Here is a 26,631-nt window from a genome sequence, read left to right on the forward strand (position 1 = left end):
CCTCCTCTCTCGTCCCGTCTCTCTTCCCCTCTCTCTTCCCCTCTCTCTCGTCCCGTCTCTCGTCCCGTCTCTCGTCCCGTCTCTCGTCCCGTCTCTCGTCCCCCCTCTCGTCCCCCTTTCCCCCCCCCCCCGTCTCTCTTTCCCCCCCCCCGTCTCTCTTTCCCCCCCCCCCGTCTCTCTTTCCCCCCCCCCGTCTCTCTTTCCCCCCCCCCGTCTCTCTTCCCCCCCCCCGTCTCTCTTTCCCCCCCCCGTCTCTCTTTCCCCCCCCCCCGTCTCTCTTTCCCCCCCCCGTCTCTCTTTCCCCCCCCCGTCTCTCTCTTCCGTCCCGTCTCTCTTTCCCCCCCCCGTCTCTCTTTCCCCCCCCCCGTCTCTCTTTCCCCCCCCCCCGTCTCTCTTTCCCCCCCCCCCGTCTCTCTTTCCCCCCCCCCGTCTCTCTTTCCCCCCCCCGTCTCTCTTTCCCCCCCCCCCGTCTCTCTTTCCCCCCCCCCGTCTCTCTTTCCCCCCCCCGTCTCTCTTTCCCCCCCCCCGTCTCTCTTTCCCCCCCCCCGTCTCTCTTTCCCCCCCCCCGTCTCTCTTTCCCCCCCCCCGTCTCTCTTTCCCCCCCCCCGTCTCTCTTTCCCCCCCCCCGTCTCTCTTTCCCCCCCCCCGTCTCTCTTTCCCCCCCCCCGTCTCTCTTCCCCCCCCCCGTCTCTCTTTCCCCCCCCCCCGTCTCTCTTTCCCCCCCCCCGTCTCTCTTTCCCCCCCCCCGTCTCTCTTTCCCCCCCCCCGTCTCTCTTTCCCCCCCCCCGTCTCTCTTTCCCCCCCCCCCGTCTCTCTTCCCCCCCGTCTCTCTTCCCCACCCCCCCGTCTCTCTTTCCCCCCCCCGTCTCTCTTTCCCCCCCCCCGTCTCTCTTTCCCCCCCCCGTCTCTCTTTCCCCCCCCCGTCTCTCTTTCCCCCCCCGTCTCTCTTTCCCCCCCCCCGTCTCTCTTTCCCCCCCCCGTCTCTCTTTCCCCCCCCCCCGTCTCTCTTTCTCCCCCCCCCCCGTCTCTCTTTCTCCCCCCCCCGTCTCTCTTTCCCCACCCCGTCTCTCTTTCCCCACCCCGTCTCTCTTTCCCCCCCCCCGTCTCTCTTTTCCCCCCCCCCCGTCTCTCTTTCCCCCCCCCGTCTCTCTTTCCCCCCCCGTCTCTCTTTCCCCCCCCCGTCTCTCTTTCCCCCCCCGTCTCTCTTTCCCCCCCCGTCTCTCTTTCCCCCCCGTCTTCCCCCTCTCTCTTTCCCCCCCGTCTCTCTTTCCCCCCGTCTCTCTTTCCCCCCCCCGTCTCTCTTTCCCCCCCCGTCTCTCTTTCCCCCCCCCGTCTCTCTTTCCCCCCCCGTCTCTCTTTCCCCCCCCGTCTCTCTTTCCCCCCCCGTCTCTCTTTCCCCCCCCGTCTCTCTTTCCCCCCCCGTCTCTCTTTCCCCCCCCGTCTCTCTTTCCCCCCCGTCTCTCTTTCCCCCCCGTCTCTCTTTCCCCCCCCCCGTCTCTCTTCTCCCCCCCCCCGTTTCTCTCTCTCTTTTCCCCCCCCGTTTCTCTCTTTTCCCCCCCCCCGTTTCTCTCTTTTCCCCCCCCGTTTCTCTCTCTCTTTCCCCCCCCCCCCGTTTCTCTCTCTCTCTTCCCCTATTCTCTCTCTCTCTTCCCCTTTTCTCGCTCTCTCTTCCCCTTTTCTCGCTCTCTCTTCCCCTTTGCTCGCTCGCTCTCTCTCTCTCTCTCTCTCTCTCTCCCCATCTCTCTCTCTCTCTCCCCCATCTCTCTCTCTCCATCTCTCTTCCCCCTTTTTCTCTCCCCCCTTTTTCTCTCCCCCCTTTTTCTCTCCCCCCTTTTTCTCTCCCCCCTTTTTCTCTCCCCCCTCTCCCTCTCCCTCTCCCTCTCCCTCTCTCTCTCTATCTCTTCCCCGTCTCGCGCTCTCTCTCTCTATCGCTCGCTCTCTTCCCCGTTCTCGCTCGCTCTCTTCCCCGTTCTCGCTCGCTCTCTTCCCCGTTCTCGCTCGCTCTCTTCCCCGTTCTCGCTCGCTCTCTTCCCCGTTCTCGCTCGCTCTCTTCCCCGTTCTCGCTCGCTCTCTTCCCGTTCTCTCTCGCTCTCTCTTCCCCGTTCTCTCTCGCTCTCTCTTCCCCGTTCTCTCTCGCTCTCTCTTCCCCGTTCTCTCTCGCTCTCTTCCCCGTTCTCTCTCGCTCTCTTCCCCGTTCTCGCTCTCTCTTCCCCTTTTCTCTCTCTCTCCCCTTTTCTCTCTCTCTCTTCCCCTTTTCTCTCTCTCTCTCTTCCCCTTTTCTCGCTCGCTCTTCCCTTTTCTCGCTCGCTCTTCCCCTTTGCTCGCTCGCTCTTCCCCTTTGCTCGCTCGCTCTTCCCCTTTGCTCGCTCGCTCTTCCCCTTTGCTCGCTCGCTCTTCCCCTTTGCTCGCTCGCTCTCTCTCCCCCATCTCTCTCTCTCTCTCTCCCCATCTCTCTCTCTCCCCATCTCCTCTCTCTCTTCTCCATCTCTCTCCCCATCTCTCTCTCTCTCTCTCCATCTCTCTCTCTCTCTCCCCCCATCTCTCTCTCCCCCCATCTCTCTCTCTCCATCTCTCTCCCCCCTTTTTCTCTCCCCCCTTTTTCTCTCCTCCCTCTCCCTCTCCCTCTCCCTCTCTCTCTCTATCTCTTCCCCGTCTCGCGCTCTCTCTCTCTCTCTCGCTCTCTCCTTCTTCCCCGTTCTCGCTCGCTCTCTTTCCCCGTTCTCGCTCGCTCTCTTCCCCCGTTCTCGCTCTCTCTCTTCCCCCTTGCTCGCTCTCTCTACCCCTCTCTCTTCCCCGTCTCTCTCTCTCTCTCTTCCCCCGTTCTCGCTCTCTCTTCCCTGTTCTCGCTCTCTCTCTTCCCTGTTCTCGCTCTCTCTCTTCCCTGTTCTCGCTCTCTCTCTTCCCCTTTCTCGCTCTCTCTCTCTCCCCCTTGCTCGCTCTCTCTCTTCCCCCTTGCTCGCTCTCTCTCTACCCCTCTCTCTTCCCCGTCTCTCTCTCTCTCTCTCTCTCTCTCTCTCTCTCTCTTCCCCCTTGCTCGCTCGCTCTCTCTCTCTCTCGCTCGCTCTCTCTCTCTCTCTCTCTCTCTCTCTCTCTCTCTCTCGCTCTCTTCCCCTCTCCTCTCGCTCTCTTCCCCCGTTCTCGCGCTCGCTCTCTTCCCCCGTTCTCGCGCTCGCTCTCTTCCCCCGTTCTCGCGCTCGCTCTCTTCCCCCGTTCTCGCGCTCGCTCTCTTCCCCCGTTCTCGCGCTCCGCTCTCTTCCCCCGTTCTCGCGCTCCTCTCTTCCCCCCGTTCTCGCGCTCGCTCTCTTCACCCCCGTCTCGCGCGCTCTCTTCACCCCCGTTCGCCGCGCTCACCGCCTCCCCCCGCTCTCTCGCCCCCTCTCTCCTCACCCCCTCTCTCTCTCCTCACCCCCTCTCTCCTCTCCTCACCCCCTCTCTCTCTCCTCACCCCCTCTCTCTCTCCTCACCCCCTCTCTCTCTCCTCCCCCCTCTCTCTCTCCTCACCCCCTCTCTCTCTCCTCACCCCCTCTCTCTCTCCTCCCCCCTCTCTCTCTCCTCACCCCCTCTTCTCTCTCCTCACCCCCTCTCTCTCTCCTCACCCCTCTCTCTCTCCTCACCCCCCCTCTCTCTCTCCTCACCCCCCCTCTCTCTCTCCTCACCCCCCCTCTCTCTCTCCTCACCCCCCTCTCTCTCCTCACCCCCCTCTCTCCTCCTCACCCTCTCTCTCTCTCCTCACCCCCTCTCTCTCTCTCCCCCCCTCTCTCTCTCCTCACCCCCTCTCTCTCTCTCCTCACCCCCTCTCTCTCTCTCCTCACCCCCTCTCTCTCTCTCCTCACCCTCTCTCTCTCTCTCCTCACCCCCTCTCTCTCTCTCTCCTCACCCCCTCTCTCTCTCTCCTCACCCCCTCTCTCTCTCTCTCCTCACCCCCTCTCTCTCTCTCTCCTCACCCCCTCTCTCTCTCTTCTCCTCACCCCCTCTCTCTCTCTCTCCTCACCCCCTCTCTCTCTCTCTCCTCACCCCCTCTCTCTCTCTCTCCTCACCCCCTCTCTCTCTCTCTCCTCACCCCCTCTCTCTCTCTCTCCTCACCCCCTCTCTCTCTCTCTCCTCACCCCCTCTCTCTCTCTTCTCCTCACCCCCTCTCTCTCTCTCTCCTCACCCCTCCTCTCTCTCTCCTCACCCCCTCTCTCTCTCTCTCTCCTCACCCCCTCTCTCTCTCTCTCCTCACCCCCTCTCTCTCTCTCTCTCCTCACCCCCTCTCTCTCTCTCTCTCCTCACCCCCTCTCTCTCTCTCTCCTCACCCCCTCTCTCTCTCTCTCCTCACCCCCTCTCTCTCTCTCTCCTCACCCCCTCTCTCTCTCTCTCCTCACCCCCTCTCTCTCTCTCTCTCCTCACCCCTCTCTCTCTCTCTCCTCACCCCCTCTCTCTCTCTCTCTCCTCACCCCTCTCTCTCTCTCTCCTCACCCCCTCTCTCTCTCTCTCCTCACCCCCTCTCTCTCTCTCTCCTCACCCCCTCTCTCTCTCTCTCCTCACCCCCTCTCTCTCTCTCTCCTCACCCCCTCTCTCTCTCTCTCCTCACCCCCTCTCTCTCTCTCTCCTCACCCCCTCTCTCTCTCTCTCCTCACCCCCTCTCTCTCTCTCTCCTCACCCCCTCTCTCTCTCTCTCCTCACCCCCTCTCTCTCTCTCTCCTCACCCCCTCTCTCTCTCTCTCCTCACCCCCTCTCTCTCTCTCTCCTCACCCCCTCTCTCTCTCTCTCCTCACCCCCTCTCTCTCTCTCTCCTCACCCCCTCTCTCTCTCTCTCCTCACCCCCTCTCTCTCTCTCGCCTCACCCCCTCTCTCTCTCTCGCCTCACCCCCCTCTCTCTCTCTCTTTTTCTCTTTCTCGCCTCACCCCCTCTGTCTTTCTCTCTTTTTCTCTTTCTCGCCTCACCCCCTCTGTCTTTCTCTCTTTTTCTCTTTCTCGCCTCACCCCCTCTCTCTCCTCACCCCCTCTGTCTTTCTCTCTTTTTCTCTTTCTCTCCTTTTTCAATTTCTAATTAAGCTGAAGCCTTCAGGATTTGGAATACAATTTTCAGGCTTCATGGAGTTTTGAAGTGTTCAAAGCAGTGAATTCTCTATCCAGTGTCACCTCCTTGAAGCAACATATCTCACCATTGCCTGATCGCTTCCGCCATCTCAACTTTAGCTGCCATCTATTCCATCAGCATCCCAAGGTTCCCATGAAAAGAATCTCACCATTGTTCTCAGAATCTCACCGCAAACAGCTCCAACACCAACATCTTAGAGATATTTCATAACTCTCAAGAAAAATATTTTCCAGTGAGGAGGAAAGGGTGTAAAAGAAAAAAAATTGCCATCCGTGGCTAACTGAAGAAATAAAGGATGGTATCCAATTTAAAAACAAGGGCATACAAAGTTGCCAAAACTAGTGGGAGGACAGAAGATTGGGAGGCTTTTAAAAGCCAGCAAAGAATGACTAGAAAAATGATGAGAGGGAAGATAGATTATGAAAGTAAACTAGCACGAAATATAAAAACAGATAGTAAAAGTTTCTACAAGTATATAAAAAGGAAAAGAGTGGTTAAAGTAAATATTGGTCCCTTAGAGGACGAGACCAGGGAATTAGTGATGGGGAACATGGAGATGGCAAAAACTCTGAACAAATATTTTGTATCAGTCTTTACAGGAGAGGACACTAAAAATATCCCAACAGTGGATAGTCAAGGGGCTATGGGGGGGAGGAACTTGTCACAATCACTAAGGAGGTGGTACTCAGTAAGATAATGGGACTAAAGGTGGATAAATCCCCTGGACCTGATGGCTTGCATCCTAGGGTCTTAAGAGAAGTAGCGGCAGGGATTGTGGATGCATTGGTTGTAATTTACCAAAATTCCCTGGATTCTGGGGAGGACCCAGCAGATTGGAAAACTGCAAATGTAATGCACCTATTTAAAAAAGGAGGAAACTCTAGACCAGTTAGCCTAACATCTGTGGTTGGGAAAATGTTGGAGTCCATTATTAAAGAAGCAGTAGCAGGGCATTTGGAAAAACATAATTCAGTCAGACAGAGTCAGCATGGATTTATGAAGGGGAAGTCATGTTTGATAAATTTGCTGGAATTCTTTGAGGATGTAATGCACAGAGTGGATCAGGGGGAACCAGTGGATGTGGTGTATTTGGACTTCCAGAAGGCATTTGACAAGGTGCCACATAAAAGGTTACTGCACAAGGTAAAAGTTCACGAGGTTGGGGGTAATATATCAGCATGGTTAGAGGATTGGCTAACTAACAGAGAAAAGAGAGTCGGGATAATCTGCAAAAGGGACATAGACAGGTTAAGTGAGTGGGCAAAAATTTGGCAGATGGAGTATAATGTTGGAAAGTGTGAGGTCATGCACTTTGACAGAAAAAATCGAAGAGCAAGTTATTATTTAAATGGAGAAAGATTGCAAAGTGCTGCAGTACAGCGGAACCTGGGAGTCCTTGTGCATGAAACACAAAAGTTTAGTATGCAGGTACAGCAAGTGATCAGGAAGGCCAATGGAATCTTGACCTTTATTGCAAAGGGGATGGAGTATAAAAGCAGGGAAGTCTTGCTACAGCTATATAGGGTATTGGTGAGGCCACACCTGGAATACTGCATACAGTTTTGGTTTCTATATTTACGAAAGGATATACGTGCTTTGGAGGCAGTTCAGAGAAGGTTCACTAGGTTGATTCCAGAGATGAGGGGATTGACATGAAAGGTTGAGTAGGTTGGGCCACTACTCATTGGAATTGAGAAGAATGAGAGGTGATCTTATCGAAACATATAAGATTATGAGGGGGCTTGACAAGGTGGATGCAGACAGGATGTTTCCACTGATGGGGGAGTCTAGAACTAGGGGCCACAGAATAAGGGACCACCCATTTAAAACTGAGATGAGGAGAAATTTCCTCTGAGTGTTGTAAATCTGTGGAATTCGTTGCCTCAGAGAGCTGAGGAAACTGGTCATTGAATAAATTTAAGACTGAAATAGACAGTTTCTTAATCAATAAAAGAATAAGGGGTTATAGGGAGAGGGCAGGGAAGTGGACCCGAGTTCATGATCGGATCAGCTATGATCGTATTAAATGGCGAAGCAGGCTCGAGGGGCCGTATGGCCTACTCCTGCTCCTATTATGTTCTAACATCACCAGGCACACCAGCAGCACCAACAACAATACCAACCTTCTCTGCAAACACCTAATGCTGCACAGGGCATCAGCACCCAACCATATTGCCACCTGGGATGCCAGGGATGGCCTCACCATGGCTACATTTACTTCACTTGACCCTCTACACACTGGCTGCCACATGATGCTCCAGGTTGGCACCACCCCACACCAAGAACTTAAAGCATCCCTACAATGCTCAACCCATTCCTTTCTCACTCATCACCTTTGGGGGAGTGGGATACCGTATGTCTCACCATTAACTGCAACTCACTAAGCCACTTCCAAAGCTGCACACAGATCTGTCCAAGAGAGCAAAGTGTTGAAAGTAAAGATTTCAATGTTTTGACAACACATCAACATTAACTATACATGAACATTGGCTAAATGACCTAAGTGCCTACCTTTGTGTGTTGTTAGTTGGTATGATTGGACAAGGATGAGGGCAAATGTGAGGGGTGGCTAGTGAAATGGGGAACTGATAATGTAGATAGATAGAGAGAGAGAGAGGGATGGGTGGAGGTGCAAGATAATTTGATTTGAGTAAGTGTTATGTATGGGGAAAGAGTCAGACTGAGCTCAAAGTAAAGTGTGACCGTAATCTTTTATTGCAGGTCTCCAGAGTGCCTCTCCAACCTGTGAGGCCTCCTTAAATACCTGTGCTCCCAAGGGATTGTGGGATCCCTTGGAACTCCAGGGAATGAGTCCTCTGGTGGTTGTACAGAGTAAATACAAGTTTATATTTATAACAGTAAAAATGTGCCGGAGTAGGGTATGAAGGTAGAGTGATGTGGATGTGATGCGTGGCACAGCAGGATGAGGTTGAGTGTGGCTTTGCAGTAACATTTCATGATCTACTGAGATCATTGAAAGGTTTGTGCCACTGCAGCCAGGTCCTCCTGACGACATCCCTGCCTGTGCCCTCCTGTACAATGTGCAGCCAGGCTGCATTGATGTCCTGGGAAGGTTTCTTCCACCCATGGGAAGGGAAGCGAACCTCCCTGCCTACTGTAAGTCCCTCCATAAACATATGGAGGGAGTCATGGGACAGCATGGGTGCAGCCATGCACCTTTGTGCAGTGCTCGTCAGTGTTTGCAGTACTTCAATGCTGTAGAACACTGACAAAACAACTGTCAAAATGAATGTGGGCATGGTCCCTTTAAGGAAACTGGCTGACGACGCTTCATCAGATGTTGTCATCAAATCCGCTTCCTTTTAATCATCCAGGAACTTTGCAGGGTGGGCTTAACAAGCCGTAAGGGAAGCTGACATGGAGCCAGGAGCGGCTTCGCAGCCCACCTCAGACGTAGCCCCGCTTTGGTAGGAAAAATTGTGCCCAGAGTCTAAACCAGGACGTATAAGTTAGATTTAAATTATGTACAGAAAGTGAAATGGAGAGGGAAAGACAGATGGGATTAAGAGAGAGATAAGAGATACAAAGTTTTAAAAAGAATAACTTGAATCTCCAACACCAATTCAATTCTAAAGGAATGAAACGCCACACTTGTAAAATAAAATTTTCAATGTCCGAGAGGTTTTTTGGCAGTACTTATTGTGCCATTAAAAATTCACTTATACCTGAATGCACCAGCCCTAACTAGTGGGTAAGTACAGCAACTTCATGCCCTTATATGGATTTCAATGTCGAGTTTATACTGTTATAGCACAGCCTGTGGAGAAGCAGGGTAACTCGGACCATAACTTCCAGATTTCTGCGTTTAACTGCACATGTTCGTATTTCGGAAGTTGATATCCAATTTATTCCATAATAACAATGAGCGCTGTTAGTCTCGCCGTTATTCTCAACGCAAAATCTGGGCCAATGTGTCCATAGGATATATTTCTCCTCAGCAAATCCATATCGTATAATGGTAACAGTCGAAAGGATTTCCATCATCTCAACTTTGTTAGCTGCCATTATAATGCAGGAGTAATTGCTAAGACTTTAGAAATGTCTTGCCTGGTGAAGTGAAATCCATGGCACACATGCACAGGCTAAAAGCTATGAAAGATGTTGAATTCAGTAGCAGTTAAATTCTCATTGCCAAAAATACCACCACCAACAACTTTGCTTTAAGGATTGGGCTAAAGTAGTGCAGGCTTGTTGAGTTGTCATGCCCCCTCCCACGCTGCGGGTGAGTTTGTAACATGACCTTGAGCGCTCATTTGAATAACTATTGGATTGATAATCTGGATGTGGCTAAATTCTGTTAGAGAACTCCATTGTAATGAAGTTCCTTAACAGTTTGGCCTGACTAAATGTATACACGAAGCATGTATAGCATACCCATGCACTATTCCTATTCAGTCATAGATGGTCTGACCTGTGCAGTTTCTAAAGTGTACATTTCATTTTTTTGGTTAATATATTTGGTTATCGAGATATAGTGTCTAAAGAAAAGTGATCAAAGATCAAAATGTAACTGCAGTCATTCAGACAACTCCTTCTGATAGTAAAATTTCTCATAAGTTAATAACATGACAGAGCTTATTTATAATGGGAGGATTGAGATGTATTTTTTTAAGTTATGTTCTTTATTATAATGTAGACTGTAGCCTCATAACTTGCATTTTAATGAGAAGCTCTCTGTGTTGTGAAATGATTAGGATTTAAATTACTAAAAGCGAATACAAAAATAATTTGTTTTAAACTGCATGTTCTATTGGATCTTTACTCCTTTTCCTTGCATGAATAAATTTAGACTGTGGACAACTCTGTGAAGCAATGGATATGAAAAAAGAATCCGAGAAAAAGAGCAGGTTGGTGATCAAGGTTCAATGGACTATATAACTCGAGCAAAATCTTTTGCAAGTTGTCATTATGCCACCTTTGTAAAAACTTGTCTTCAAGAACAATGTTCTTGCGTAATATTGTAAGTGCTGTAGGATTAGTTTGAGCTTTATTGTTTCATTTCTTTTCAGGTGCAATGATCATTATTCACTTGTTCAGTCGGAGAACCACTCTTCTTCCTTCCTTCCTCTGTTTTTTTTTTAAACCAAAAGAATGTATATTGTATTTTATGAACAGTTATAGTAATAACATGTATCTATTATATAACTTCAAACAATGGATTTAAACACTCACTCTCTCTGCATATTACTATTGATTTTAATTAGATAAATATGTTCTAAAAAAAATTGAAGTTGACAAATACTGGGAGCACTTTTGTGAGTCAGAGGTTATACTGGTGCTAAGGGGTTGGGGGGGATATGGAAATGGGGGAAGGGTTCATATCTCCATTGAGAAACCTTGGAATGATATTTGTAAGAGACCTCCTCAGACAATGAAGAAAATGATTTTTTGACTAATTCCTGTAAAATAAATAAATAGTTTTAAAACGCTTCACTGTCCGAGGAGGTCTCTTACTGCAAGTTGACAATTTTCTTCCACACATACCAAAGTCACCTTAATAAAACTATGCACATAATATGGGAGAGCAGCTCTTTATTGTGCTGTTTGTGGGGGTTGCTCTTTATGCCAAGGGGAATGAAATTTATAACATTTAAGAAGAGATTGTACTCATTTGCATATTTCCTCCCTTGGTTGAATTGATTTAATCTTTTAAATGAAATGTACACACAAGCCTATCAAAATTAATAAGTTTGCATATAATAAATCGGGAAGAAATTTGAAATAAGATGGGACAGATTTGAATATCAGTCAATCAGCTGTAAATATGATGGTTAAAGCAAATGCCAAAGTGCAACAGTTACAAAGTGTGTACAATACCATTGGGATTGTTTTATTATACTTGCAGATCCCTGTATACTATTTTATAATATCAGGTGTATTATACCATGTATAGTGCACTATGGATTACAGAACCACTGATTTATTGTGAAAGTTAAATACTGTTTTTATTATGTGGTGGTAAGATTTACACTGGTATTTTTAGAATCAAATTATGTGAAAACGTAACTAGTGGTCATGATTTTATTATATGTCCCTGTAAGTGTGTGCTTAATTTTTTTTAGTGGAAGTAGAGGCTGGGAGAGGGAACAATACAGGGACTGAACAGGCAGCTCAGTGAAAGAGTTAGATGTAGTGATTGGAGTGAGAGCATGTCAAAAAGGGAAAGGCGTGCTGGGAACACGATTACAACCGAGGAAACATGAAAGGATGGGAAGGGAGTCATTGAGCGACAGATTTTTTTTCCAACGCCCACCAAACCAAATGCGGAATGCAGCCATTGATGGCTCCTTTTCCCACCATGCCATATCACCCAAAACCTCCTGTAGAAAAGGAAAGAAGATAAGACAAAGAGGCAAGCAAAAACAATTGGGGACACTAGCAAAAAAGTGAAAAGCGGACAGACAAAAACAGAAAAAATGCCCGTTTTTCTAGCATGCAATGGTGGCAAGAAGCACCAATTTCTCAGTGTAGTGTCTCATGCCCCAAGGATGCTTGAAATATACCTTATTAGGTGGTTGCTCAAAACAGACTTTAGCCCCCTTATATATGTTAATGAGGGGCCTAATGCCTGTTTCAGGACCTCCCCCGGCAATTTGATAGGTCAGAGTGGAACATGCGCTGGGCACACACACCTCCGTTTTATTGGATGTTTCAGTCCCTTTACAGACCACTAGAGTCCGCCACCAAAATGGATAGTTTTTTTTTAAACTTGCTTTTATATGGCCCACTCTCTCTTTACCTCCCCCCTAGAACTTACCTGAGGGTCGCTGCCGGCAAGGCAGCCAACACAAATCCATCGTGCTTAAACACAGCGCGGTGCCTCTGGATGCGAAATTGGTGTCTGCAGCTCTGCAGAAATATGCTTATGAGGCTGAAGCCCAATTTGGGATGAGCATCAGCCCGCCAGCTCAAAGAACATAAGACGTAGGAGCAGTAGTAGGCCATTTGGCCCCTTGAGCCTGCTCCGCCATCTAATATCATGGCTGATCTGATCATGGACTCGGCTCCACTCCCCGCTCCCCATAACCCTTTATTCCCTTATCGCTCAAAAATCTGTCTATCTCCACCTTAAATATATTCACTGACCCAGCTGCCACAGCTCTCTGGAGCAGAGAATTCAATAGAATTATAATCCTCTGAGAGAAGAAATTCCTCCTCATCTCAGTTTTAAATGGGCGGCCCCTTATTCTAAGACTATGTCTCCTAATTTTAGTTTTCCTTATGTGGAAATATCCTCCCTGCATCCACCTTGTCAAGCCCACTCATTAACTTATATGCTTCGATAAGATCACTTCTCGTTCTTCTGAACTCCAATGAGTATAGGCCCAACCTACTCAACCTATCTTCATAAGTCATCTCTGGAATCAAGCAAGTGAACCTTCTCTGAACAGCCTCCAATGCAAATATATCCTTCCTTAAATAAGGAGACCAAAACTGTACGCAGTACTCTCGGTGTGGCCTCACCAATACCCTGTACATTTGTAGCAGGAGTAATCTGCTTTTATACTCTATCCCCCTTGCAATAAAGGCCAACATTCCATTTGCCTTCCTGATTACTTGCTGTACCTGCATACTAACTTTTTGTGTTTCATGCACAAAAACCCCCAGGTCCCTCTTTACTGTAGCACTTGCAATTTTTATCCATTTAATTTATAATTTGCTTTTCTATTATTTCTGCCAAAGTGGATAACCTCACATTTTCCCACATTATACTCCATCTGCCAAATGTTTGCCCACTCACTTAGCCTGCCTATATCCCTTTGCAGATTTTTTGTGTCCTCCTCACAATTTGCTTTCCTACCCATCTTTGTATCATCAGCAAACTTGGCTACATTACACTGGGTCCCTTCATCCAAGTCATTAATATAGATTGTAAAATAGTTGAGGTCACCGATCCCTGCGGCACCCCACTAGTTACTGTTTGCCAAACAGAAAATGACCCATTTATCCCGACTCTCTGTTTTCTGTTCATCAGCCAATCCTCTATCCATGCTAATATATTACCCCCAACCCCGTGAACTTTTATCTTGTACGGTAACCTTTTATGTGGTACCTTATCGAATGCCTTCTGGAAATCCAAGTACACCACATCCACTGGTTCTCCCGTATCCACCCTACTCATTACATCCTCAAAGAACTCCAGCAAATTTGTCAAACATGATTTCCCTTTCATATAACCATGCTGACTCTGCTTGATTGAATTATGCTTTTCCAAATGTCCTGCTACTGCTTCCTTAACAATGGACTCCAACATTTTCCCAACCACAGATATTAGGCTAACTGGTCTATAGTTTCCTGCTTTCTGTCTGCCTCCTTTATTAAATAGGGGTGCATTACATTTGCGGTTTTCCAATTCACTGGGGCCTCCCCAGAGTCCAGGGAATTTTGGTAGATTACAACCAGTGCATCTACTGTCTCTGCAGCCACTTCTTTTAAGACCCTAACATGTAAGCCATCAGGTTCCAGAGGACTTGTCTGTCTTTAGTCTCATTATTATACCAAGTACTACTTCTTTAGTGATAGTGATTGTATTCAGTTCCTCTCTCCCTATAGCCCCTTGATTATCCACCATGGGATTGTTTTTAGTGTCTTCTACCGTGAAGAACAATACAAAATATTTGTTCAATACCTCTGCCATTTCCCTGTTCCCCATTATTAATTCCCCAGTCTCATCCGCAAAGGGACCATCATTTACTTTAGCCACTCTTTTTTTTCTTTTTTATGTACCTGTAGAAACTCTTACTATCAGTTTTTATATTTCGTGCTAGTTTACTTTCATCATAACATAACAAGAAATAGGAACAGGAGTAGGCCATACGGCCCCTCAAGCCTGCTCCGCAATTCAATAAGATCATGGCTCATCTGATCATGGACTCAGCTCCACTTCCCTGCCTGCTCTCCATAACCCCTTATCCTCTTATCGTTTAAGAAACTGTCTATTTTTGTCTTAAATTTATTCAATGTCCCAGCTTCCACAGCTCTCGGAGGCAGCGAATTTCACAGATTTACAACCTTCGGAAGAAATTTCCCCTCTTCTCAGTTGTAAATGGGCGGCCCCTTATTATAAGATCATGCCCTCTAGTTCTAGTCTCCTCCATCAGTGGAAACATTCTCTCTGCATCCATCTTGTCAAGCCTATCTATCTTCCCTCCTCCTCTTTTTTTTTTTTGTCATTTTCTTTTGGCTTTTAAAAATGTCCTAATCCTCTGACCTCCCAATAGTCTTGGCCACATTGTATGCCCTTGTTTTAAATTTGATACCATCCCTTATTTCCTTAGTTTTCCACGGATGGTTACCCCTTCTCTTAGTCTTTCCTTCTCATTGGGATATTTTTTTCTCTGATATGTGCTCTCAGCACATCACCTATTTCAGGCTCAAAAACAAACCTAAATTAATTTCTACCCCCATATTCTCTGTGTGACTTTGTGCAATGCTGCACATGTTTGCATATTCTATCTATTTATCTATCTATATATCCACTTATTTACAGTTTCATTGAATAATGGACAGAATTGTGGAATCAGTCCTATAAAGATCCAGGGAAAATCTCAGAATACCATTTAATTAAAATGGAATTGAATTTTTAGGTCACAATAGATCAGTAGCCTGGATGATATGCACACTCTTTCTATTTCTTGTGCAGCTCCAGAGGTAATGGTGCAGGAGTGTGAAGAGAAGCCATTTCTGGAGATGCTCTGGCTACAATTGGATAGTGGAACGAAGTGAAGGCCGTCCCACTGAGCTGAATAATGGAGGACAGTGCAGGAGAAGTATGTTGTGGTCAGCCTTGCCAAAGGCTGCAGAGAGGTCAAGAAAGACCAGGCAAAGTAGTACACCATGGTTATAGAGGATGTCATTTGTGACTTTTATTAGGGTTGTTTCAGTGGTGTGGCAGGGGCAGAAACCCTGATTGGAGAGATTCAAGTTGAGGGAAAGATGGGCACAGATTTGGGAGGTAATAGCAGATTTAAGTAGAACTCCTTTTCTGCTACATCTGGTCTTACAAAAGGTCTTTGACACTGTCAACTGCGAGGGTCTATGGAGCATCCTCCTCCATTTCGGATTCCCCCAAAAGTACGTCGCTATCCTCCGCCTGCTCCACGACGACATGCAGGCCATGATCCTTACCAACGGATCCACCACAGACCCAATCCACATCTGGACCGGGGTCAAGCAGGGTGGCGTCATCGCCCCAACCCTCTTAATCTTCCTCGCTGCCATGCTCCACCTCACAGTTAACAAGCTCCTCACTGGAATGGAACTAAACTACAGAACCAGTGGGAATCTGTTCAACATTCTCCATCTCCAGGCCAGGTCCAAGACCATCACAACCTCTGTTGTCGAGGTAGAGAACGCGGACGATGCCTGCGTCTGTGCGTGCACACACAGGCTGAACTCCAGGACAGAGTCGGCGTATTTACTGAGGCATACGAAAGCATAGGCCTTTCGCTAAAAATCAGTAAAACAAAGGTCCTCCACCAATGCCGCTCAGCACTGCCCGCCAGTCATCAAGATCCACGGCGCGGCACTGGACAACGTGGACCACTTCCCTTATCTTGGGAGCCTCTGACGTGTTAAATCTCGTCGTCAGAGCAGGCATTGACGACGAGATTCAACACCGCCTCTCGTGTGCCATTGTAGCCTTCGGCTGCCAGAGGAAAAGAATGTTTGAAGACCAGGCCCTCACCAAGCTCATGGTCTACAAGGCCGTAGTAATACCTGCCCTCCTGTAATGGCTGAGACATGGACCATGTACAGTAGAAACCAAGTCACTGGAGAAATACTACCAATATCACCGCAAGATCCTACAAATCCCCTGGGAGGACAGATGCACCAACATTAGAGTCCTCGACCAGGCCAATATCCCCAGCATTGAAGCACTGACCGCACTTGATCAGCTCCGCTGGGCAGGCCACATAGTTCGCATGCCAGACACGAGACTTCCAAAGCAAGCGCTCTACTCTGAATTCGTCCACGGCAGACGAGCCAACGGTGGGCAGCAGAAACGTTACAAGGACACCCTTAAAGCCTCCCTGATAAAGTGCGACATCCCCACTGACACCTGGGAGTCCCTGGCCAAAGACCGCCCTAAGTGGAGGAAGTGCATCCGGGAGGGCGCTGAGCTCCTCTAGTCTCGTCGCCAGAGCATGCAGAAATCAAGCGCAGGCAGCGGAAGGAGCATGCAGCAAACCAGACTCCCCACCCACCCTTTCCTTCAACCACTGTCTGTCCCACCTGTGACAGGGACTGTGGTTCTCGTATTGGACTGTACAGCCACCTAAGAACTCATGCTAAGAGTGGAAGCAAGTCTTCTTCGATTCCGAGGGACTGCCTATGATGATGATGACATCTGGCCTAGGTGTATTTGGTGCTGACATTTCCCAACTCCCCCACGTCGTCTAACACAAAATTAGCCAAAAATACTGTACAGTGACATCTACAGTAAGTTTTAAAATCTTGGCTCTTTGAACCCCGGTGAGAAATTCAAAGGGCCATTTTCTGCTGATCTGAATCTTTTAAATGGGGTTTTCCCTTAGATGGTGTTAAATGAAACCCAACTTCGCAGTTTTTGCAAGCAGTTCATTTTCCAGAGTCAATTCCATGGTTCTAGAGTCACCGATCGCATGGAATTTTACAGCACAGAAGAAGGCCCTTCCTGCCCAATATACCTATCCCATCTCTACCCATTTAGTTCCATTCCCCTACCCATTCTCCATTTTAACTGATCTTTTTCAAACATTTTTCCATTTTCCTTTTAAAAGCTATTAATTCTGCTTCCACTACTAATTTCCATCAGATCTCCTCTTATCCTCTTTGTTCTCCTGAGATCCTACAATCTAATTGCACCCATAAAGCAACTTCATAGACACATGTGCGCAGACACTTACAAATTATTTTCAGGACTTTAATTTGCTGACCGCAGATTTTCCTTGATGACACTAGAAGATCCATACTGCCAAATGTGCCGATGCAAAAATGATAAACTTGTATTGGCCAATTATGTTTGACACCAATCTCACCACCTCGCTAATATATGTGTGGGGTGGGGCAAGAATAGCCACATATTGAGAAGCTTCATGATGCTGAAAATAGTTGAACTAATTTATATTGCACCGGAGAACCAGGCTGCACGAACGCGGCACTGACACCGCAAAATCGGCAGAGAAAGTTCCGACCAGTAAGTCACCAAAAAAAAAGCGGTGCGCATCTCCCCTTTAAATTTCACCCCGCGAGCAGAATGCGTCTGAGTTCACGCCACGTGAGGCTGGCACTGACCTAGCTCGTGGCAGCCTTACGTGGCACTGGCCAATTTCTGCCACAGGGCGAAACAGGATGCTGCGGGGCAAAAAGGGATTTGCGGGCACGGTGCTACTGGTTTCGCGCCTCCGCTAACTCGCGCGCAATTTCACGGGAGCCGGGTCCACCCCTCCCCGTAGACGCTAACTGGAGGTGCACAACGGGCTGGTGGGGGTGCAGAGGAAAGAACAAAAAGGAAGGTCTGTGATCGTCGTGGAAGGCAGGAGTGATCAAATGACAAAAAGGGTGCTGGTGCAAGGCAAAAGGGGTGGTAATGTGACAAGTAAAGAAACAAAAGATGGATCTAGAGGGGCTGTAAAAGGCAGCAGACAAACCATTATCAGCACCCGTTCTATTCAGTTTCACTCAAAATGTAATCTAATGTGCTACCCATTTAAAAGCATATTAAGGTTTAAATGATGTAGACTTGATGGTATGCCAATTTAAAAAAAAATATGTTGACTTTTATTACATTTTACACCAACAGTGCAAATAAGATGAATCCTCTGACAAAAATGTTACACAAAGGAAAGGAAAAGAAAAGAAAGGGACATGAAAGGTAAAGTTGATTTTTTTTTTAACATATAAAATTATTGGATTTACTCCCATTTTAAGAAAAAAAATCTGTGCACTAAAGGGCCAAAATTGGTGAAACACAAGTTCCACCCGTTTTCCGGTGGTTCCCGGGTGGTGCGTCATTTTTTACCGCCTGGTACTGCTAGGGCCGAGTGGGTGGGAATTTCATCCCACTTTTCTCAGCAGTAAGCGGAGTGGAGTGCAGTGGACGAGGCCTTTTGACGTGGGAATCTTTGGCTCCCGAGTTGTGCGCATACGCGCGTGGGCTGTCAGAGCTCTGCCCCGAGAGGCACCAACGAGAGGCCAGAGACGACCAACCTGAGAGTGCTGTGGGACAGCCTGAGATCGCTGGAAGAAGAGTTCGCTGTGGGGAGGGGAGAGAGAGAGCGAGAGAGAGGGAGGGGGGGAGAGAGAGAGAGAGATGAATAGAATTAACACAAATTTTCAACTTTATGGAGAAAATTCCTTGCTTTAACTTTCTTTTTTTTTACTGCAGCCTTTCACAAGCCCCACAATCTGAGTTTGGTAAGATTTATATTTTGTGGTATTTTGATTTATTTTCTGAAGTGTACCATGAGGCTTGTAATTTGGTTCTGGTGTAATGACCCATAATGCAAGGTGAGATCATTTAGATAATTCACAGCACATGGTGCATGAGATGCTGAGAGAAAATTGGAGGCAGGTTATTCTGTGCCAGCAACTGTTAAAAGGGCTGTTGGCGGCCCTTAAAAATGTGCTGCCTTTTGTTTTTAACATTGCTTCCACTCAAAATACCAGAATTGCTGATCAGATATTCGAGGCCAAGCATAAAAGTGCTAGAATGGAAGATGGCACCAGATGGAGGAGAGGGCTATTTAGCAATGCAGACCAAATACCTTCTCCAATACCAGAAGATGACTTATATAATAAACAGTATTACATTCCTTTTTGGTCAGTATATCCATTGGTGGAATGAATTGATGGCCCCAATGAGAAGCAAGCATGCCTCCAGAACCGTGTAGATTGGCTTGTAAATGGTACAGTTCTATAATATAAATGGGTACAAAATATTGCTGTCTTGTGTCAATTTGGACCTGGACACATCTGAGTTAACCTGACATGTGAACTTACAAGGTCAGGAAATTTTGGCTATGTCTGATTGCAGGCATCATTGCATCAAAGAGGTAGTGAGAATGTGCAAAAACTGATATGGATGAGGGGACAATCCCTGATGAGGTTATGTCTAGCAGATTTGGAGAATGGGCTGAGGATGCCACAATGAGCCAAGCCTGACTGTAATGTCATCGTAGTATAATCAGAAATGAGCATCATGCACAGTCAATTTTATTAGTCAACTTCAAGCTTAAATCTAGTTGATGAGTTAATGGGGGTTCAGTGAAAATGTTGTACCTGTAGTGGATGTTGGAAGGTTAGTTTATCACTTTAAATATATTTATTGCTGTTTTGTAATAAATTAAAATGGAAACCCCCAAATTAAGGTTACGCTTGTGAAATTAGTTTTCACATCTTGCTTTCTGTGTACATCTTTGTTTTTCTTTATCACAGGATCTGCAGCAAGCATTTATGATGATGCAATAAGCAAGATGATGACAAGTCAAACAGCCAGGTATTACTTAAACTGCCGACATGGATACTGTTCTCCCATTAAGGCTGAAAAGTAAACTGAAACTCTTATTCAGGATGTGTATTCATTTATGCAAACTACCTATGTGCAAATACATATTGATGGATTTTCTGTGAGTTTTGTTTTTGTCGGCCGTAGAACTGGTTATGTGTGAAAGATTAGAAGTCGTTGTATTTACAATACGGTGCTGCTGCTAATGGAAGCCCTGACTTTATTGGCAGAGCTATGGTGAAGGAAAGATTTGCATTTTTACAGTGGCTTAGCATATTGCTCAGAAATATCTGAGCTTTACATATTGAAAGAAATATCTTTTTGAAGTGCAGCAATTGTTGATAAATGGACAGATGTGCAGTCAATTTGTGCACTGCCGATTCCACAAACAGCAATTTCAGTTGTGATTGATTGACGGTAGAATGTTGGCCAGGATGTATCAAGAATTCCCTGTTCTCAGAATAGTGTCACATGATCTTTATAACATCTAACTGAAGTATTAGAACAGGCATGTGCGGCCTTGGTTTAATGTTTCCTGTGAAGGGCAATTCCTCCAAAAATGTGGAACCTTCTGATATATGTCACCTCCATCAATGCAGCACTGATGAATCAGCCTGGATCATATACTCAAGTCCTGGAGTGCGGCTTGAACCCCACCACCTTCTGACTCAAGTGAGAGTACTGTCAGTTAAGGCAAGCTGATATTTATTAAATAAAAACAGAAAATGCTGGAAATACTCAGTCATGCAGCATCTGTGGAGAGAAAAACCGAGTGAACGTTTCAGGTCGATGACCTTTTGTCAGAACTGGAAAAGGTTGGAGATATAATGGGTTTTAATCAAGTGCAGAGACAGGAAAAGGGGGGTGGGAAAGGGAAGAACAAAAATGAAGGTATGTGTTGGGGTGGAAGGCAGGAGAAATTAAATGACAAAAGGCATGATTGTACAAAGCAAAAGGAGATGGTAATGGAACAAGTAAAGAAACAAAAAATGGATGTAGAAGAGGTGTAAATTGAAATAGCAGAATCTGCAATAGCTGCTGTCTTGGGCGGGGGGGGGGGGGGGGGGGGAAGGGGCAGAGGTTATGATCTGAAATTGTTGAATTCGATGTTGAGTCCATGAGACTGTAAGGTGCCTAATCGAAAGATGAGGTGCTGCTCCTCGAGATTACGTTGAGCTTCGTTGGAACAGTGTAAGAGGCCGAGGACCGAGAGGTCAGAGTGGGAATGGAGTGGAGAATTAAAGTGACAGACTACCGGATGCTCGGGGTCACGCTTGCGGACTGAATGGAGGTGTTCCGCAAAGTGGTCACCCATTCTGCGTTTGGTCAATGTAGGGGAGACCGCATCGTGAGCAGTGAATGCAGTACACTAAATTGCAAGAAGTACAAGTAAATCGCTGTTTCACCTGGAAGGAGTATTTGGGGCACTGGATGGTGGGAGGGGGAGGCAAAAGGGCAGATATTGCATCTCCTGTGCTTGCACAGGAAGGTGCCATGGGAAGGGGTGTTGGGGTAATTGAGGAGTGGACCAGGGTGTCGTGGAGGGAACGGTCCTCTCGGAATGCTGAAAGGGGAGGGGAGGGGAAGATGTGGTGGGATCATGCTGGAGGTGGTGGAAATGGCGGGGGATGATCCCTTGAATGTGGAGGCTAGTGGGATGAAAGGTGAGGACAAGGGGAACCCTGTCGTGGTTCTGGGAGGGTGGGGAAGGGGTGAGAACAGAAGTGTGGGAAATGGAACGGACACAGTCGAGGGCTCTGGCAACCACGGTAGAGGGGAATCCTCGGTTGAGGAAAAAGGAAGACCTATTGGAAGCACTTATGGAAGTTGGCATCATCAGAACAGATGCAACGGAGAAACTGGGAGAATGGAATAGAGTCCTTACAGGAAGCAGGTGGGAGGAAGTGTGTTGAAAGTAGCTGTAGGAGTCAGTGGGCATATAGTGGATGTTGGTCGATAGCCTAGCCCCAGAAATAGGGATCGGGGAGTTGAGGAAGGGAAGAGTCAGAGGTGGACCACGTGAAGATGAGGAAGAGTGGAAATTGGAAGCAAAGTGAATCAAATTATTGATGTATTAATGCAGATATTATGACAGTGGCTCAGAGAATCAGCTTGAGGTGGCTTTTTACTGTGCCAAGAGGGAGGATAGTGCTGGTGAGGCAATGTAACTGTTGTTGCCTGCAACAACAACCTTTACTGTTTGTCAGTCTTCCTGGTTATGGGTAGGTTCAGCTCACTTATGTAGCCCATTAATATTTTTACATTGCTGGCCAATGGGAATATTCGGCAGACATCTGGCAAGGTCCATAGCCAGACAATTAAAGTTGTAGTTATGAATTTATACAACTGCACATAGTTTTGTACCTGTATGGTGGTTTGTGTTGCCACCAATGCACTGAAATCCAACTCAAGGTAAATGGGGGTGAATTATGGAGCACTGGGAGCTAAAGCCTAAAGAACTAATTCTATTTGAAATGGTTTTGCATAAGAACATAAGAACATAAGAATTAGGAACAGGAGTAGGCCATCTTGCCCCTCGAGCCTGCTCCGCCATTCAATAAGATCATGGCTGATCTGGCTGTGGACTCAGCTCCACTTACCCGTCCTTTCCCCGTAACCTTTAATTCCCTTATTGGTTAAAAATCTATCTATCTGTGACTTGAATATATTCAATGAGCTAGCCTCAACTGCTTCCTTGGACAGAGAATTCCATAGATTCACAACCCTCTGGGAGAAGAAATTCCTTCTCAACTCGGTTTTAAATTGGCTCCCCCGTATTTTGAGGCTGTGCCCCCTAGTTCTAGTCTCCCCTACCAGTGGAAACAACCTCTCTGCATCTATCTTGTCTATCCCTTTCATGATTTTAAATGTTTCTATGAGATCACCCCTCATCCTTCTGAACTCCATCGAGTAAAGACAGTCTACTCAATCTATCTTCATAAGGTAACCCCCTCATCTCCGGAATCAGCCTAGTGAATCGTCTCTGTACCCCCTCCAAAGCCAGTATATCCTTCCTTAAGTAAGGTGACCAAAACTGCACGCAGTACTCCAGGTGCGGCCTTACCAATGCCCTATACAGTTGCAGCAGGACCTCCCTGCTTTTGTACTCCATCCCTCTCGCAATGAAGGCCAACATTCCATTCGCCTTCCTGATTACCTGCAAACTAACTTTTTGGGATTCATGCACAAGGACCCCCAGGTCCCTCTGCACCTCAGCATGTTGTAATTTCTCCCCATTCAAATAATATTCCCTTTTACTGTTTTTTTTTCCCCAAGGTGGATGACCTCACACTTTCCGACATTGTATTCCATCTGCAAAACCTTCGCCCATTCGCTTAACCGATCCAGATCTCTTTGCAGCCTCTCTGTGTCCTCTACACAACCCGCTTTCCCACTAATCTTAGTTATTATGTATTATGTAACAAGTGGTCATTTTTAACAGAAATATTGGAAAATAACTTTTTAAATGAAATCGGTAAATCGAATCTTTTCTGATTTAATATATTGATTTACTACTGAGTGAGTCACAAACTTGTCAAACTAGTATGACTAAAAAATGCAGTTAAGGCATGTGCGGCATGTGCAAACAGAAATGTAAGGTGCAACGGCCAGAAATTGATTACAGTGACATTATTTTAAAGCAAATGCTCGTCATATATCCTTTCTAGATGTAAATCATATTGAAACCCAACCAACATGCTCCATTTAGGGCTCAGCAAAGTTGAATCATGCAGACAAGCAGCGTTCCCTAGTTTAAGTGCTGTTAGTTGATCTCTGCCAGAACATTGCTTGGTTAGTGACCATAATATATTATGCTTTAAGGTGACAATTGAGAATGACATAAGTATGATGAAAACCAGGTTAGTAGATTGGACAAAAGCTGATTTTAAGGTCTGAGAATAGAACTTGGGAAAATAAAATGGGCAACAATATTGGCCAACAATGGGAAACATTTAAAACGATGTTGAACAGAGTGCAGGAAAAATATATTCTGCTAAAAGGAAAGAACAAACTAAACACTAATGAGACTCCATGGATGAATAAAGACATAAGGGAACAATTGATTAGCTATGATCTTATTGAATGGTGGTGTAGGCTCGAATGGCTGAATGGCACCTATTTTCTATGTTTCTATGTTTCTAATTGAGGATAAGGAAAGAAGCATACGTTAAATACATAGATAAGAGGGGAGTGCATGTTAAGAGAATATGAAGACATTAGGAGAGAAGTCTTTAAAAAAAACAATTAGGAAGGCAAAGGAACATAAAACAAAATAGTAAAATATTTTATAGGCACATCAATAAAAGAGGAAGGTTGGGATGACAATAAGGCCATTAAGGGATAGACAGGTAATGATAGAGACATGGCAGAAATATTAAATCATTATTTCGTTTCGGTATTTACCAGGAAGATAGAACAGGTGGACATGACATTGGTTGATGAGGTTAGTAATGAGATAAGTACATTTAAAATCAAAAAAGGGGATATATTAAATGAACTAATCAAATTCAAAGAGGATAAAACCACTGGTCTGGATGGATTGCATCCACACATTTTTGAAGAATCTAGGGGAGAGATAGCAGAGGCATTACTACACATACTTAATAATTTGTTAGAAAAAGTTATAGTGCCAGAGGACTGGCAGATAGCTAATGTAATACTTATATTTAAGAAAGGGGATAGAACATGTCCAGGGAATTATAGACCAGTCAGCTTAACATCGGTGGTAGGAAAAATAATGGAATCCCTACTAAAGGAGAGAAATAAAAAATATAATAATGAATAGTCAGCATGGATTTCAAAAAGGAAAATCTTGCTTGACCATCCTTATTGAACTTTTTGAAGAGGTAACCGAGCGTAGACAGTGGTAATGCAGTAGATGTAATTTATCTAGATTTTTAAAAGGCCTTCGATAAGGTACCCCATAATAGACTGATGAACAAGGTCAGAGAATGCAGAGTCAGGAGACAAATAGCAGAAATGGATAGCTAGCTGGTTCCAAGGCAGAAAGTAGAGAGTTGAAGGAAAGGTTAGCTATTCACCATGGCAGAAGGTGGGTAGTGGTGTTCCACAAGGATCAATGCTGTGACTACTGCTGTTTATAATTTACATTAACAATTTAGACTTTGGAATTAAAAACACAATTTCTAAAATTGCAGATGACACCAAATTGGGGGGTGTCGCTGATACTGAGGAATACTGCAACAAATTACAGGAGGACATTAATAATCTTGCAGAATGGGCAAATAATTGGCAAATTAAGTTCAACATCGATAAATGTGAAGTAGTACATTTTGGTAGGAAGGATAGGGAGGTCACTTATTACTTGGAGGGTGAGAGTCTAGGTGGGGTAGAGGAAAAAAGGGATCTCTGAGTACAAATACACAAATCACTAAAAGTTATGATACAGGATAGCAAGGCCATAAAAAAAGCAAACCAAGCACTAGGGTTTATTTCTAGAGGTATAGAATTGAAAAGTAGGGAAGTTATGCTAAACTTGTATCAAACCTTGGTTAGACCACACTCCGCGTACTGCGTAGAGTTCTGTTAGCCATATTATAAAATGGATATAGAGGCACTGGAGAGAGTGCAGAGAAGATTTACAAGGATGATACCAGAAATGCAATGGTATACATATCTTGAAACAAGAAGGCTGAGGGGTGACCTAGTAGAGGTCTTTAAAATTATGAAAAGTTTTGAAAGAGTGGATACAGAGAGAATGTTTCCACTTGTGGGGAAGAGCATAACTAGAGGCCATCAATATAAGATAGTCACCAACAAATCCAATAGGGAATTCAGAAGAAACCTCTTTACCCAAAGAGTGATGAGAATGTGGAACTTGCTACCACAAGGAATGGTTGAAGCGAATTGTATAGATGCATTTAAGGGGAGACTAGACAAGCATATGAGGGAGAAGAGAATAGAGGGTTATACTGATAGATATGGATGAGGAAAGACTGGAGGAGGCTCAAGTGGAGTATAAATGCTGGCATGGACTGGTTGGGACGAATGGCCTGTTTTTGTGCTGTATATCCTATGTAATCCCATGTATGTCATGATTGGCTTCAGTGCTCTTTGTTTTCCCTTCTGGACAATCAGCTATTGTTCTTGCTTGTGATTGCTATGCACAGTGAGTGTGTGTATGTTGTCAGATGAAGATAGGACTTGAAGTGAGATCTGATGACTGTTGTAGTTGAGTAGAATGTGCCCCTCATTGTATGTGTCACATGGAAAATAGCTACTAGTGCAGGTATCTGTAGAACTGTGCCTCAGTAATAAGTACCTTCAGGAGAGTTGGGAGAATTGATGAGAAATTGGGGTGGGGGGGAATTCCAAACAGTTGTGTGTGGTGCATGTTTTTGTTCTCAAAACAAAAAAGAAATGTTGTTTGCTAAATACTTTTTCATGGAACCAAGTCCATTTTAAAGTAATAAAAATAAGTAGAATTTTATTAAGTGACAAAAGATGAAAAGGAGAAAGCACTGCATTCTTACAAAATGCACTTTTCCTGATTTTAAATATGAAGAATGTATTATCACAAAAGCTAAAATTTACTGCAAAATCATACAGATTTTCATGTAAAGTGCAAGCCTGATTAGAATCAAGTTAGTTCAGCCTTTCGCGAGTTGTTGCATATTGCAGCGTTTCACTGTATATGAAGCTTCATAATGAATTTTTTAAATGGCAAGATATACTGCTCTTTACTGAAGAAAATCTAAGCGACTACAAAATGTACAATCTTTTATTCTTTGTCTCTTTTTATTCTGGTCATGGCTGACACAATCAAAATCTTTGGCAGTTCACAGAACCATTTTGCTGATGAAGGTAAGCTCCAAATCCTCCATTGAATAACATCTATAAGGACCTAATCATATCTACGTTGGCACCATCGAACTGGAGAGCTGCTCTGAAATGCAGCTGGCCTACCCCCATCACTTTCATCAGTGGAACAGTCCTGGAAGGCAGAAGACCTAAAATGGCTGTTGCCAGAAAATGTAATGGTGGACACACACAATAAACATTTCACTACAGCAACTTA

The 26,631-nt window shown here is 45.8% G+C and overlaps 1 protein-coding gene across 3 annotated transcripts in view; it reads left to right on the forward strand.

The window, feature by feature from the left end:
* Window positions 1-26,631, forward strand: part of LOC139268583 (FYN-binding protein 1-like) — a 163,847-nt gene that overhangs the window by 81,338 nt on the left and 55,878 nt on the right. For all 3 annotated transcript variants that reach the window (XM_070886947.1, XM_070886948.1, XM_070886949.1), the window contains exons 8-12: window positions 9,894-9,951; window positions 17,889-17,960; window positions 18,474-18,502; window positions 19,523-19,583; window positions 26,392-26,417. In XM_070886947.1, the coding sequence (XP_070743048.1) occupies window positions 9,894-9,951; window positions 17,889-17,960; window positions 18,474-18,502; window positions 19,523-19,583; window positions 26,392-26,417 (246 nt within the window). The remainder of the gene's footprint in view (window positions 1-9,893; window positions 9,952-17,888; window positions 17,961-18,473; window positions 18,503-19,522; window positions 19,584-26,391; window positions 26,418-26,631) is intronic.

Source organism: Pristiophorus japonicus, chromosome 8 (genome assembly GCF_044704955.1).
Source record: "Pristiophorus japonicus isolate sPriJap1 chromosome 8, sPriJap1.hap1, whole genome shotgun sequence".
NCBI lineage: Eukaryota > Metazoa > Chordata > Chondrichthyes > Pristiophoridae > Pristiophorus > Pristiophorus japonicus.